Genomic DNA, 15692 nt, shown 5'->3' with positions numbered 1-15692 from the left:
CTTTAACAAAAAGTCAATGTTTTGTGTATAGACACGAAGGGACAAAATGTTGGTGCCTTATACATGTTTCCAGATTTGTGGTAACTGTTACTTTGTGCAGAGCAGTATTTTATTGCTGTTGTAATGAAATACTGGTGGTGACAAATTCAGATGGTAAAAATTTGAGCCCCAGCTGGGCAACGGATTTTAAAGTAATTCACTTATTAGAACTCAGTTGCTGCCATTTTGGCACAAAAAATTCATTATATTTATACTCTGATTTTCAAAAAAATTGTTCAGAAGCCACATTGAAAAGTTATTAAAAATTCACTTCTTTCTTTTGCAGGCTCCACAGTGTTTGCAGAAGAACCCTTTCCTATTAAATGACTATTAAAACTTGATTTTGAGTTTTGTGGCTTGTGGTATGGCCAAAGGAACTTCCATTTCTGCTTCCAGCTTTGGCTTTGAGTACTGGTTGAATAAGGCGGTTGAGTGGGGCCAGACCACCACTTTTGAATCGCAACAAGATGTCTGCCTACACCTGCCTAAATTACAGGAGTTCCTGAAGCAGATTTATGAAGCCATACAGCATATGGTAAGCAACTCACGGAAGGAAAGAATTATTAAAGACGTAGCCAGAGACAATCTGTTGCACAGATTGGGACAAGTAGTAAGTTAATAGTAGCAGAGAGACTATTCCTGTTTTTTTTTTGCTGGACCTCACTGCAGCCAGTTGGGAACCAGGCCATACTTAATGTTAACAGGAATGTATTTCTTGCAATTTTGATTTATTATGAAAGGAGGCTTTCTCTGGTAGAGATGTCACATGAGACTTCTTAACCAATCAAGCAGCCTAATTTCCTCTTTGAAATATAAAGTTGTAAGGTTTTCAATTGGGTAATTAGTAGGATTTTCTACTTGCAAGATTGTACCTTGCCCTTGGATTGTCATGTCGATTGCGGACACTGACCTGGTGACATCATAAACATTTTCAAGCAGATACCTCTAAATGCATCCAAAATGTCTTACTTCTGAGACCTAAATCTTCGTTTTGAAATTGAGACATAATGGTTTAAAAAAAACATTCTACTCTAATACCTTAGTAATAAGATATTTGTATTTTTGTAAGTAATCTTTGGAGAATTTTCATTTTAATTCATAGCTTTACACCTAATATCAAAGCAAAAATACCTTTTTTCTCTCGTGTCCTTTGTCTCTCCGTCCCTTTCTCCCTTTCTCTTTCTTCCTCCCTTTCTCTTCCTTTCTCCCCTTTTCTCTATCATATTTCTCTCTGTGTCCCTCTGATTCTATCTTTTGTTTTCACTTGAATTTTTTCACTTGGTTTGTACTCTTGCTCTTTCACTTGCTTGTTTTCTATCACAAAACCAATAAATCTTGTACACTGTGCCAGAGGCAAAGTCTTATGAGAGTTATTTCAAAAGTTAAGAACAATGTTTTGAAATATAGACAAGGATCTTGCAGGTTATTATAGTTGTTAGCATGAACCAGCAGTGCTTTATACTTTTTTTTACAATTTTGTATCTTTATGGTGTAAGAGTGCAGTGCTTGTATGGCTGACTTGGTCCATTTAGAGAGTATTAAAAATCCATCACATAGCATGGACTGGAGTCACGTGTAGATCAGACTAAGTAGGGATAGCATTTTTTTCTTCCCTGAAGGACATTAATGAACTAGCTTTCATGGTAATTGTTTTTCTGGTGCCAGCCCACAAACTACCATATTTATGAATTCATTTGGAATTTTGAGTTCACTACCTTTGTGTTCCTACTCCAGTAACATGCTGTTGTACCTTTTTGTTGTAATTGATTTAGTCATCACCAATGCTATGCAAGACCTTGATCATAATTGAAAGCTGCATTTTGAAGAGTAACAGTTAGTGATTCTGTTAATGGTTTTGAACAGTACCGGTGATAGCTTTCAGATGGTATGTCAGTTTCCAGTGAACTTCGCTTTTTTGTTTTAAGTCGGCCACATCATAGGCTTGTGTATTTTTGAAAACTTAAGCCTGTGAATAATGAAAACAGGCGCCATTTCTCAAAACTTACATATCTTTGCAATCATAAAATCTGAAAATGAATTTAATGAAGTCATGCAATGATAGAAGTAGGCAGTGTGGTGGCACACTCTGTTGGAACCTTAATGTATTGTAGCATGGTTTCAGATGTGGACTATTGTGTGAGGACATTAAATAGAGGAGATTATATCACAGTACCCAATCAGTAGCATATTTCTTCAGTGTCAAATATGTCTGGGGTAAATCTCAGTTGAAATAGCATCTCTCCAGGATGTGGACTACACAACCCATATCAATGTCATCAGATTACCTTCAAGAGGCAGTGATCCTAGTTGGCAGGTGAACATGGAGGCTGAAATAATCGAGGAAATTTCATAAATTGTATTATTTTTCTTATTACTACTAGCTGGGATCCATGCTATTAAAGACAGGGAGTGGAGACATTGGGATATTGGTTGTGGGGATTGCTGGCATGTAGAATGGTCAATGAGTGGCTGGTAGGCAAAGCTTAGAGGAAAAAATGAAGCGTACGGGAAATTATAACAGCAGCAAGGTACACAGAGTTGCACAATACAAACAGGTGAGGATAACTTTAGGAGCTGTCAGAACAAATGACGTGGAAAACCCAAGGGTGGTGTGTGAAAGCAAAGTTGCTGAAAGTATGATAAGGATGTAATAGGTAAGTGTTGCTAAGTTCAGTATTTTTTTGAATTCCTGAATAGAGTTTATTTTGCTATAAATATTCATTAGGAAGCAGTATTGTCACAGATACCTTTTGCTACTGTGGATATATTTAAGTGAATTACATGGACATTTGGCCAATCTGAAAAATGTGACAAATTTTGCAGTAGGGTTATATTCATAATATGACTTATGCTAAACACAGCAATTTTAATTATATGGATTCCAATTGTCCAGTAAGAAAGGGAGAAGTATTTTAAGCAGACTTTCCCTTTCAGAACTTTGGAATGTACTAGGTAGAGTCCCGCATCAGAACAGTGCCTCAAGGTGATCCTCGTAACTGGACGTTCTCAGATATAGAGTCCAAACTCATAAGGGCTAGTTTTCTTCTGCACTGTCTGGTGATGTGTACTTCCTAGGTGTAGTGAAAAGGGCATAGAGACCTGTCATAAAAACAAAGTGCTGGAAAAACTTAAGCAGTCTGGCAGCATTTGTGAAGAGAGAAAGAGAGTTAATGTTTCGAGTCTAATATGACTCATCTTCAGAACAGACCTGTTGTGTTGGACTTCTGCTCCTGCTTTGCTGCTCTTAGATTTTGTGTGCTTTCCTGAATGGACATTAATGGGTCTGCATTTGCAACAATAGTTTTAATTTATGTTTTTATGGGATGTGGGTGTTGCTGGCTAGGTCAGCATTTATTTCCCATTCCCTAATTGCCCTTGAGAAGGTGGTGATGACTTACCTTCTTGAACCACTGCAGTCCATGTGGTGTAGGTATATCCACAGTGCTGGCAGGAAGGGAGCACTAGGATTTTGACCTAGCAACAGTGAAGCAATGGCAATGTAGTTCCAAGACAGGATGCCGTGTGCCTTGGAGGGGAACTTGCAGGTGATGGTGTTCCCATGCGTCTGCTGCCCTTGTCCTTCTAGGTGGTAGAGGCCGCAGGTTTGGAAGGTGCTGTCGAAGGAGTCTTAGTGAGTTTCTGCAATGCATCTTGTAGATGGTGCACGCTGCTGCCACTGTGTGTCAGTGGTGGAGGGAATGAATGTTTACGGTGGTGGATGGGGTGCCAATCAAGCAGGCTGCTTTGTCCTGGATGATGTCGAACTTCTTGAGTGTTATTTGAACTGCACTCGTCCATGGAATAATTGCATTTATGTAGCATCTTTATCATAGTAAAAATGTCCCAAGGTATTATCAGACAAAAGTTGACACTTTCAAAGAGGGAGATATTAGATAGCTGACCAAACGCCTGGTCAAAGAATTAGGTTTTAAGCACCATATTAAAGGAGGAGCAAGTGAAAGAGAGGTGGAGACATGGAGAGAACATAAGGAGTAGACCATTCAGCCCTTCGAGCCTTCTCTGCCATTTAATAAGATTATGGCTGATCTTCTACTTCAATTCCATTTTCCCTGCACTAACCCTATATCATTTGTTTCTAATATGTAGAAATCTATCCACCTCAGTCTTGAACATTCTCAATGACTGAGCCTCCATAGCCCTCTGGGGCAGAGAATTCCAAAGATTCACCATTTTCTGAATGAAGAAATTCTCCTTATCTCAGTCCGAAATGACCTGTCCCTTATTCTGAGACTGTGTCCCTTAGTTCTAGACACCCCAGCCAGGGGGAAACATCCTTCCTGCATCTAGCCTGTTGAGGCCCGTAAGAATTTTGTATGTTTGAATGAGATCACCTCTAATTCTTTTAAACTCCAGAGAATAACGACCCAGTCTATTTAATCATTCCTCATTGGACAATCCCTTCATCCCAGGAATTAACTTAGTGAACCTTCGAGCAGTGCACGGAGTGGATTCCAAATCTTTAGCGACCTGTCGGTCGATGTACAGTTGAATTTTATCCATGGGTTGTTTCTCTCTACCAATCTCTTAAGTTTCCCTGTGCCAACATGATGTTTGACTGTATCTGTGTGGGTTGCCAAATAACATTCAATGTTGGTGGCACATTTACCATTTGATGTTCTACAACTATTTGGAAGGAGATTGGAGGAAAGAATTAAGTTTTAAAATCTTATGAGAAGCTTATGAGAACTTGTCCAGCAAGGAATAAATCCCGTAACAAAATTTGTGGAAGAACCAGTCCTTTTGGGATAATGTTTCTGTCTTAATGGGCTTCAGACACCTCTTTTATTCCTTGTTCCTTTACAAGAAAATCATACTCTATTGTCTTGCAAAAGTAGGGGCCAGCTTTCACATGTGCATGCTGTGTCTCTGGGTTATGATGTTCTACTGGGGTGCACTTTTCCTGATGGAGGTAATAATCAATGCTTACAGAATAATAGTTGTTTATTCCTTGACTTCTTACTCCAGATTGAAGAGCAATTGTGGTATGATTGTAATGCAGTAGTAACTGCTGTTCTTTTAAGAGCCTTGCCAAGCACATATTGTTCCCAGATGGATGGTTTGAATTCCTGCTGTCTGATGCTTTTGCTGGATGCTACGATATGTGAGAGTAGCTAGTGATGTTTGGGTCTAATTTCTTGTAGGGAAGTTCTTGGCTTCAGCTTGTCACTTCTCTGGTGGGAGTGAGCTCAAGATTTTAGTGTGTATTGGAAATGTTTGCTGCACCTTCAGTGTTGTGTATTTTGCAATGTGTCCAAATTGCTAAGCGGCTATTTCCTCATCTGAATGTGTTAAGTCTTTGTTCCTGTCACTTAGTTTCCCTTATTGTCCTTGACATTGGGAACCTAAACAAATTCTTCGGGAAAAGAGACTTCACTGTTGTCATCCTGCCTCAGCAGGACTTCAAGGGGTCTGGGTAGCAGCCACTAATGCCAAGATGCAATATATGCAACAATTATTGGTAACTATATAATGTTGTCAATATAAATTACTGTCCTTGTGTCAATTGTGGCTCAGTTGATAGCACTCTCATCTCTGAGTCACAAGGTTCCAGTTCAAGCCCAACTGCAGGACTTGAGTGAAAAATCAATTCTGACATTCCATTGTAGAACTGAGAGACTGCTGCACAACCAGAGGTGCTGCCTTTCGGATAAGATGTTAAACCAAGGCCCCATCTGCCCACTTGGGATGTAAAAGATCCCTTGGTACCATTTTGAAGAAGAGTGGGGGAGTTATCCCCAGTGTCCTGGTCAATATTTATCCCTTAGTCGACATCACAAAAGCAGATTATCCGGTCATTTATCACATCACAGTTTGTGGGAGTTTGCTGTGTCTAACTGGCTGCTGCGTTTCCTACATTACAATGGTGACCCACTTAAAAAAGAGGTACTTAGTTGGTTGTAAAGAGCTTTGTGACATCCAGTGGTCGTGTAAAGTACTATATAAATGCAAGTCTTCCTTTTCCTTCAATCTCTTTTTACTCCTGAACCGAGAAAGACAAATTTGTATATGATTCCTTATCATATCTTTCAAATGTCTGAGTGCTTTGCATAGAAGGGAGTCTGTTGAAGTTTGATGACAAGCAAACATGACAGTCATTGTTCCCACAAACAGCAATGACATGAATGGCCAGTTAATCTGCTAGTAACAGAGGCACACCTAATGTTTAAAGTGACACCTTTTAATATCTTTCTAACCTGTCTCGAGACCAATGTGTAAGCTATCTCACATTGCAGTGTCTCAAGTGATATATATGTTGATTTGCACAGGCCTTGTCACAGAGATATACCACAAATGCAACCTTACCAAGGCATCATGGCTACGATAACCAGTTTTCAGACAGATTATTTGGAAGAACTGGCTCTGGTCAGCTTGCTGCCATACTGACTACTAGTATTATTTGTCTAAGTCAGCATTCAGTTGAACCAAAATAAATGGTGCAGACAAACAAATCTTTCATAATTCTAAATCATTGATGAGTGGCTGTAACTTAAACTCCTATAACCCAAGGAAATGAGGTTGGATGGTTCAATAGCACTGTCAGGAGGTTCAGGTGGCAAGCATCATGACAATAAGCAACTGGAAAGTGTAGAAATGGTTGTACTATTTAGACTAAGTGCACAATGAAGTCCTCCCAATAATGTTACCCTGTCTGAAAAACTAATAATCAGATTTGAGTCCTTTGAATCCATTAATGTGTCTGGCCATATTTATCCCTCAGCCAATATCATTGAACAGCTTATTTAGTCATTTTCACATTGCTGTTTGTGGGACCTTGTCATGCACAAATTGGCTGCTGTATTTCCTATATTATAGCAATGACTATCCTTCAAAATACTACAGGATGATAAATTTCTGCTGTTTGGTGGAATTCTGGCTTTTGGATCTCGGGATTCCACCCTTTTCTGCCTTCTGCCTTGCTTGGGGAAACCACTTTCAGCCCCTCTCTCTTTAATCTGCCCCTAATTTGACCCGCTTCCTAAGATTGGGAGATGGCGAGGCTGTGCCCCTAGTAACTGCTGCTCCCATGTGTAGCCTGCAGGGTGCCTTCCTGCGCTGGACTGTCTTCCTGCTGCCGCCTCCGCTGTGGGAGTCGCTGCTGTTGGTGCAGGATGGATAGGGGGCGGGGGTGAGGGTTGACTGGGACCAAGGTGGGGCCGGGGTTAGGGGGGCCATAGTGGGGCTGGACCAAGGACGGGGGAAATAGAGGTGCAGGGTTGTGGTGGGTAAAGCAGGGCTATGGGAGCTGGGAAATGGGACTGGGGCCTTGGGCGGGAGGGGAAGCAGACCGAGGCCTGGGGGATGAGTTCCAGGGCCTGGGGTGGGTGGGGGGGAATGTTGGTCAGCGGAGCCGGCAGGGGGAGGTGCGGGCTGAGGCCTGGGGTTTGGGCCTGACAGCTGCTTCTCTCTCACATCAGTCAATATATTGGAAAGGTTTAAAATTTGAGTCTAATTTATAAAATGTTTCCTTTTTGTCCCTTTTGTCCATTATCATATGGCTGCTTTTCCACTCCAGCTTTCTCACATCCAGGCATAGTGAAGAAATCCAGGTAGGGAAGAGGATGGAGGAGGGGATGAGTGAGTGGGGATGGGGAGGGAAAGTGTGAGTGGGGGGCTGAGTGGAGAAGGGAGGACATTAGTGAGTGGGGGGCTGAGTAGGGTGGTAGGGCATGATTGAGAGTGGGGATGGGAGAGAGGGTGTGAATGAGTGGAGTGACTTTGAGAAGGTGGCAGTGAATGAAAATGGAGTCACGTTGAAAAATAGTTTGCGAAGCACTGCCTTAGTCCTTCGCTTCACATGTACATAATCTAGCAAAGTCATGTTCTGGTGTCAGCGTGGACTTCCTCCTGCATTATATGTACTAACTGCATTGAATGCTGAAAAGCTGAGGTCACTTTGGTATTTTTATACAAATGCATTGGTCCACAGTCTTGACAGTAATAGAAGGTAAACAAAGGGAAAACTAACATTTCTACCCACTTAAGTCTAATAATTCCATCCATTTGAAGTGGCCGAGTGCAATTGCATTTCACGACAGATCATAAAAAGTGCTATAACTACACGATTCCTCATCACAAAAGACTTTCAGACTTTTTTGTTTTCGGCCACTAATTTTCAGACCTTCGTGCCTTTGCCCACTCTCACACTTATGAATATTTAATTGGCTGTAAAGCACTTTGGGACGTCTTGAGGTCATGGAAAGGGCTATATAAATGCAAGTTTTGTTTTCTTAAACATTCATGGGATGTAGGCGATGCTGGCTAGGCCAGCATTTATTGCCCATCTGTAATTGCCCTTGAGAAGGTGGTGGTGAGCTGCCTTCTTGAACCGCTGCAGTCCGTGTGGTTAGGTACACCTACAGTGCTGTTAGGGAGGGAGTTCCGGGATTTTGACCCAGTGACAGTGAAGGAATGGCGATATATTTCCAAGTCAGGATGGTGAATGGCTTGGAGGGGAACTTCCAGGTGGTGGTGTTCCCATGTGTCTGTTGCCCTTCTCCTTCTAGATGGCAGTGGTTGTGGGTTAGAAAGGTGCTGTTTAAGGAGGCTTGGTGAGTTCCTGCAGTGTGTCTTTTAGATAGTACACACTGCTGCAACTGTGTGTCGGTGGAGGGGGGAGTGAATGTTTATGGGTGGGGTGCAAATCAAGTGGGTTGCTTTGTCCTGGATGGTGTCAAACTTCTTGAGTGTAGTTGGAGCTGCACTCATCCAAACAAGTGGAAAGCATTCCATCACATTTATGCCTTGTAGATGATAGAGAGGTTTTGGGGAATCAGGAGGTGAGTTACTCGCCACAGGATTCCTAGCCTCTGACCTGCTGTTATAGCCACAGTATTTATATGGCTAGTCCAGTTCAGTTTCTGGACAATGGTAACTCCCAGGATGTTGATAGTGGGGGATTCAGTGATGGTAATGCCATTGAATGTTAAGGGGCGATGGTTGGATTCTCTCTTGTTGGAGATGATCATTGCCTGGCACTTGTGTGGCCTGAATGTTGCCTGTCACTTGTCAGCCCAAGCCTGGATATTGACCAGATCTTGCTGCATTTGGACATGGACTGCTTCAGTATTTGAGGAGTCATGAATGGTGCTGAACATTGTGCAATCATCAGCGAACATCCCGACTTCTGACCTTATGATGGAGGGAGGAGCGTCATTGATGGAGCAGCTGAAGACGATTAGGCCCAGGACACTACCCTGAGGAACTCCTGCAGTGATGCCCTGGAACTGGGATGATTGATCTCCAACAATGATAACCGTCTCCCTTTGTGCTAGGTATGACTCCAACCAGCGGAGAGATTCCCCCCCGATTCTCATTGACTCCAGTTTTGCTAGGGCTCCTTGATGCCACACTTGGTCAAATGCTCACCTCACCTCTGGAATCCAGTTGTTTCATCCATGCTTGAACCAAGGCTGTAATGAGGTCAGGAGCTGAGTGGCCCTGTTGGAACCCAAACTGACCGTCAGTGAGCAGGTTATTGCTAATGAAGTGCCGCTTGATAGCACTGTTGGTGAACCCTTCCATCACTTTACTAATGATCGAGAGTACACTGATGGGGTGGTAATTGGCCGGGTTGGATTTGTCCTACTTTTTGTATACGGGATTGTCATGAAGCTATTAATGTATATAATATTTTGGAAAATATTTTTCTTTTGAAGTAGAGGTTTAGTCTGTGGGTGTGTCTTATTTGGATTAAAGCCAGCTAGTCTGGGTGCTTTGATGTGTGCTAGTTTTGATATGTAAGAGAGATAGAGTGCATTTGCATTTTTTTTGAATACAGCATTCAAGAAGTGGGGTGAAAGCTACCACCTATCTAGCAGCTACCAAGCAATATGTTCATTTACTAATAAAATTGGTACTAGGAAAGGGGTTTTATTGTTAGAGAGGTTTAGTTCAGAGGTTGTTGACATAATGAGAATTCACATTCAACGGGGCTGGTAGGTATAACTTCACTTTTCGGGTGTGCAGAGCAGAGGCAATATGAGATCAAAAGGCACTGGCTCCACAGTGAAAAGAACTCCATTTATTTTGAATTTGTACGGTGAAAATGCTTTGCCTGGTGTTTGGTTAAGTCTAAGGGTTGCTGTTGCCTTAATGGAGATTAGTTTGGGAATTTGTTAAAAGTTATGATAGTAGTAATGTGAAGCCACGTATATATATTTTAACCTGTGTCAAGTAATAAAATGTTTTACTTAGTGTAATGTAAAGCCTCAAGAACTGATGGTCTGATTCCTGAGTTTAGAGTCGCATCTCAAACATAACACTTAAAATTATAGGTTATGACAGTTGTTTAAAGTTTCCCTCTGGGATTTTTAAATAACTCCGCTTTACCAACTGCCTCGGTCACAACAAGGATGTACCTGGGCAATTTTCCACATTGCCAGATAGATGCCAGTGTTGTAGCTGTACTGGAACAGCCTTTCTTTACTTTTTCTGCAGTTTCCTCACTTCATTATTTTTAAATTTCCAGGACCTGATGGATATTATCTATTCCTAGCCCCACTATTTTCTTCATTACTATTTGTTGGATTCGTATTGAATCTAATAAATTCTCTGTTTGGCGTCTATCAATGGAATTTTATCTTTCTTCCTTGTGCAAGTACCTGTTTAATAAGTCTGCCATGAGCTTGTTTTCTATTAGAGAATCACCTGTGTCTATCTCTAATGGGCCCACATCACCCTCCCCTCCAATAATAAAAATAATTTACTGTTAGTCTTTGTATTAATTGCAAGTTTTTCTTTGTTTTTTGTTTGCAGCTCTTAATACATTTTTTTGTCCTCCTTTGTTGTATCTATATTTTTTCCAGTTCATTGGTTTCTCACTTTACTTGGCATTTGTGTAAGCCATTTCCATTAGCATTATGCTGCACAATACCTCATGTGTTGGCCATGGTTGCTGCACTGTGCAAGTAAAATTACTTCTCATTAATGGTATGTTTTGGTCTCATATTACACTAAATGCTTCTTTAAGCACCACTGCCCCACCCCACACTTTTTCTGTAGATTTACCTGTTAACAGCTCTTGATATTTAGTATGTTGGCTTACATGTTATTCCTTTGAAGTCAACCTTATTTAAGTTTAAACCCTTGGTTTATAAGTTATCTCCCTCCTAAATTTAATGCCAAATTCTCATGTTACGGCCACCGTTTGTAAGCCACTCCCTTACTTTAGTATTATTAATGAATTCTGACCCAGTATTCGTTAATACTGGTCCATTATTTTGTTTCTGACTTTAGTATGACCTGTTCTATTGTCAGTGCTAAAACAAAATGGGCCGTAACTTCCATGCAATGGCAATTGCCATTCCATTCCTAGTTACTTATCCTGAAATGCAGCCACACCTTCCTCGCCCAACCTTCGACTCGGGCCAGGTGAGAAAGGTGCAGTGCAGTTAGTTCCCGAGGCTTAGTGTAGAGGGCAGCAGAGTTAGAGGTAAGGAAGACACGGCCCCTTTTTTAACAGCACTAGCTGCCATAAAGCAGGTAGGTTTAAAGGTCCAGCCACTGAGAGAAGCCAGGGAGAAGGTGTGTACAAGCTAAGTAATAGGGTGTCTCGGATGGTCAGGGAGTGCGGATGTCGGGTGGTCAATGGGGGTGTGGGAGGGTCAGGTTGTCAGTGGGAGTTTGGCTCACATTAGTGGGGGCGTGAAGGGGGGATTTCGGATTGTCAGTGGGGCGGGGTTGTGTGGTCTGGGGGCTCAGGTGGCTGGGGGGATTGGTCAGTGGGGGGATCGGTTGTCGGGGGGGTGGGGGTCGGTCATTGGGGGCGAGGGAGTTAGAGGCTGTGGAGGTAATTGAAGGTTGGGAGTGTAGCTGGGGGGTGGGGAGGGCAGTCGGGGGCGGTTGTGGGCTAGTCAGGGTTGAGGGGTAGGTGGCCGGGGGTGGTAGTCAGGTAAAGGGGTGGGAAGAGTGGGAATGCGAGTAATGACTTGACCAATCTTTGTAAATGATATCATGGCCCATGTGCTGCTGCGTGCTACTTTGATGGATGGATTGAATATAGGGCTAGCCAGTTTGAAACCCAAACTCTAAACAAGTGTGAATTTTTGAATGAAGAACAAATAAGTAAACAGTACTCAGTGCAACACAGTGTACAGAGAGTAGTGCATCTAAGCTTGTTGACGATACAAAGCTAGGTGGGAATGTGAGCTGTGAGGAGGCTGCAAAGAGGTATAGACAAGTTAACTGATTGGACAACAAGGTGGCAGATGGAATATAATGTGGGGGAATGTGAGGTTATTGACTATGGTTGTAAAACTAGAAAAGCAGAATTTTTTTTAAAAGGCTTGAACCTTGTAAATAATGTTCAGAGAGACTTGGGCGTACTCATACAAAGAACACAAAAACTTAGCATGCAGGTACAGCAAGCAATTAGTAAAACAAATGGCATGCTGCCCTTTATTGCAAGGGGATTGGAGTACGGGAATAAAGAAGCCTTCCTACAATTGTATGGGGCTTTGGCGAGACCACACTGGAATACTGTATGCAGTTTTCGTCTCATTAGTTAAGGAAAGATATACTTGCATTGGAGGCAGTACAGTGAATATTCACTAGGTTAATCCTTGAGATGAGGAGGTTGTCCTATGCTGAGAGACTGAGCAAATTGGATCTATGTCCTCTGGACTTTAGAAGAATGAGAGGTGATCTCATTGGAACATTTAAGATTATGAAAGGGCTTGACAGGGTAGATACTGAGAGGTTATTTTCTTTAGCTGGGGAATCTAGAAAAAGGGGGCACAGCTTCAGGTTAAGGGACCAATCATTTCGGACTGAGATTAGGAGAAATTTCTTAATTCAAAAGGCTGAGTGTCTTTGAAATTCTCTACCCCAGAGGGTTGTGGATGCGCTATCATTGAATACATTTAAGGCTGAGACAGATTTTTGGTGTCCCAGGGAATTGAGGGATATGGGGAGCAGGCTGAAAAGTTGAGTTGAAGTCTAAGGTTAGCCATGATCAAATTGAATGGCAGAGCAGGCTCGATAAGCCATATGATCTTTTCTTGCTCCTATTTCTTATGTTCTTATTTCCAGTAAATGCTATCTTTCATAATACATCAAAACAACGAAAACTGTTTCCTCTGAGCTCCTTCAACATAACTAGACCCTTAAAGTTGTCCATTTCTTGTAGCAAAACCCTACCTGGCCCACTGGTGGCTGTTGTCTGACTAGCTGGGCTCAGACGACTCCAGATATATCTACATTCAGCACCTATATTTTGGAGCACTACGGCCAGCCATTGACCTTTTCATGGGTCTATGAAAACTGTTAAAAAAAAAATCATTATCCTAGGTTGGCTTTTTTCTTTCTGATCATTGCTGGATAATTTGGCCAATCGTTTTGAAGACTTTTTCAAAATCTACCTCTTTGCTCAAATGTTGGTCATGTCTCCTAACATATTATTTATTAGCTAGGCGTTAATTTTTGTCTGATTACTTACCTGTGAAAACACCTTGTGATTGTTTCTTTATATTAAAAATGTTATATCTGCTTTCTAAAAACAACTTACATTTTTGTATTAAGATTGGATTTGGGAGGATCTTGAGCAAGTTAAATTTCTTTAGTTTGGTGAGCAGGTCAATGCAAGGGAAGAATTGTATTTGGGATTGAGATTGGTTCACTGTGCCTTAGTTAAAACAAAATATTTTGAATGGAAATATGTGTGGGAGGGAGACTAGTTCGCTCTACTAGTCATTCAAATACTGTTCACAGATTGCAGGAGGGATTGAAGCATCTAATCACTTAAGAAAGGCTCAGTACTACAGAGAAGGCAGGAAAACAAGCTTGCTGAGGGAGGGTGACAGTCGACGTTAGTAGGTCAGTTTCTGGCTAATACTTTTAATTCCACATTTCAATTATTTTTTGGGCAGTTTAAGACCTTTTTGCATCTCGGTTACATAAGAACAGTGAAGCTGACCTTTTTACAAATGGCAAGAAAATACCAAATTTAAGAATCCCTGGATAGGTCAAATGTACTGAGATTCTTGTAAATTAAGGAAATAGAAGAGTCGGAAGCAATATTGCTACCAAGTCTACCTTGCTCACAGTGATAAGTTTTGCAAAGGTTGAGTTATTCCGTTGACAGCTACTCCCCAGTAGTGGTCAGGTATGAATCACCTCAAGGTGGTTCTCCTGTAAAGCTGGAGAGCTGCCTAAACTTACTTTGATTACAGGTGGGGAATTTAATCCTTTTTTAGATCAGATGTTGGATTATTTTCCGAGGGAGTGTACAGATTCTCTGCTGACTGAGGGTTCATCCAGTATTTGGTGGTAAGATGAATCTGACAGATAGAGAGGCTATACCATTCCACCTTATGGGAATACATCTATTATTTTCCATGCCATAATGTGTGTTCAAGAATTGAGATGTCAAATGTGACATCAAGAATGTGATGTCAAAAGGAGTAAGTGGCGTCATCATTGTGTTTCATTCATCCTGAAAAACCTTGTGATGTCCTGAGGATGTGAAAAAGTGCCAGAGCTGCAAGTTCTTTCTCTTTAGGGTGCAGATATTAAACAAATAATAATCTCTGGCCATGTTGCAACTCCCCTGCATTTGGTCAGAGAAATCTTCGTGGAAAATGAAGAATAGTTGCTGTTTGACCTCATTTTCTTACAAAGACCAGTTAAATGTAATTGAAAAAATACTTACTGGAGTATTTACAAATGAGAAGGAGAGGAGGTTAGATTTGCCTTTGGTGTTACTGTGTTAAAAATATGACATGGATTTTAGACCGACTGAAATAGATATTTATCTTTGGTTTTCTGGGTCAATTCATTAACATAACTTCAAGGGCAAATTTGAATGAATCTGAAGAGCAAGCCAGTGATAGGAAAGGTAAATTATGTGCAAAGCAAATTTAAGGAAATTTTAGTTAAAGAGGAATGCCACAATAGGATGGAAAAATGCTAAACCGTTTTTGGGAAAACTTAGGTGGCACCTTTGACCTGGAAGCAGTAACAATAAGGAAAATTTGTCATTACTTTAAAATGTCTGGGGAATCTGTAATTGTTTTAAAAATGTTTGAAAAGGATTTTAAGAGTGTGTATGAATTGCAAAGGAAGCAATTGTAATTTTCTTAAACAAAAGGAAATACTGGCCTATGTGACCTGGTGACCCTTACCTGGAAGCAGTCCAACAGAAAGAAAGTTAAGATACAGAAACTATGTGGCTGGCAGACACAAAGGAGAACTACAAGCAGGGAGAGGTGGAGGGTGAAGGCGATCAGCACACAGACGCAGACACAAAGAGAAAGCAGACAGAATGAAAGATGAAAATATAAGCAAAATACTGTGGCTCCTGGAGATCTGAAATAAAAACAGGAAGTGCTGGAAAATCTCAGGAGGTCTGGCAGCATCTATGGAGAGAGAAACAGAGTTAATGTTTCAAGTCGAAACATTAACTCTATTTCTTGCTTCATAGATGCTGCCAGACCTCCTGAGATTTTCCAGCACTTCCTGTTATTATACTCAAAGACAAACAAGAATCCTTCTGAGGCAAAGGAACAAATCTTGGAAGATGTCAGTTTTTCTGCTTGGCAGAAAAAAGAGACAGGATCTTGTGGATGAGCTGTGCAAGCAGGCTAAAAAGGTCTAAAACCTGGAAAACTGTGTGAATAGCTTGGAGACGCTTAAGG

The 15692-nt window shown here is 41.3% G+C and overlaps 1 protein-coding gene across 6 annotated transcripts in view; it reads left to right on the top strand.

The window, feature by feature from the left end:
- The window catches only part of fancc (FA complementation group C), a 238349-nt gene that overhangs the window by 37878 nt on the left and 184779 nt on the right, over positions 1-15692 (top strand). For all 6 annotated transcript variants that reach the window (XM_078568327.1, XM_078568308.1, XM_078568290.1 and 3 more), the window contains exon 2: positions 326-574. In XM_078568327.1, coding sequence (XP_078424453.1) covers positions 404-574 — 171 coding nt within the window. In that variant the 5' untranslated portion in view covers positions 326-403. The remainder of the gene's footprint in view (positions 1-325; positions 575-15692) is intronic.

The sequence above is a fragment of the Cetorhinus maximus genome, chromosome 2 (assembly GCF_964194155.1).
Source record: "Cetorhinus maximus chromosome 2, sCetMax3.hap1.1, whole genome shotgun sequence".
Taxonomy (NCBI): domain Eukaryota; kingdom Metazoa; phylum Chordata; class Chondrichthyes; order Lamniformes; family Cetorhinidae; genus Cetorhinus; species Cetorhinus maximus.
Note: the sequence above shows the minus strand (reverse complement) of the source record. Positions and strands in the feature narration are given on the sequence as shown.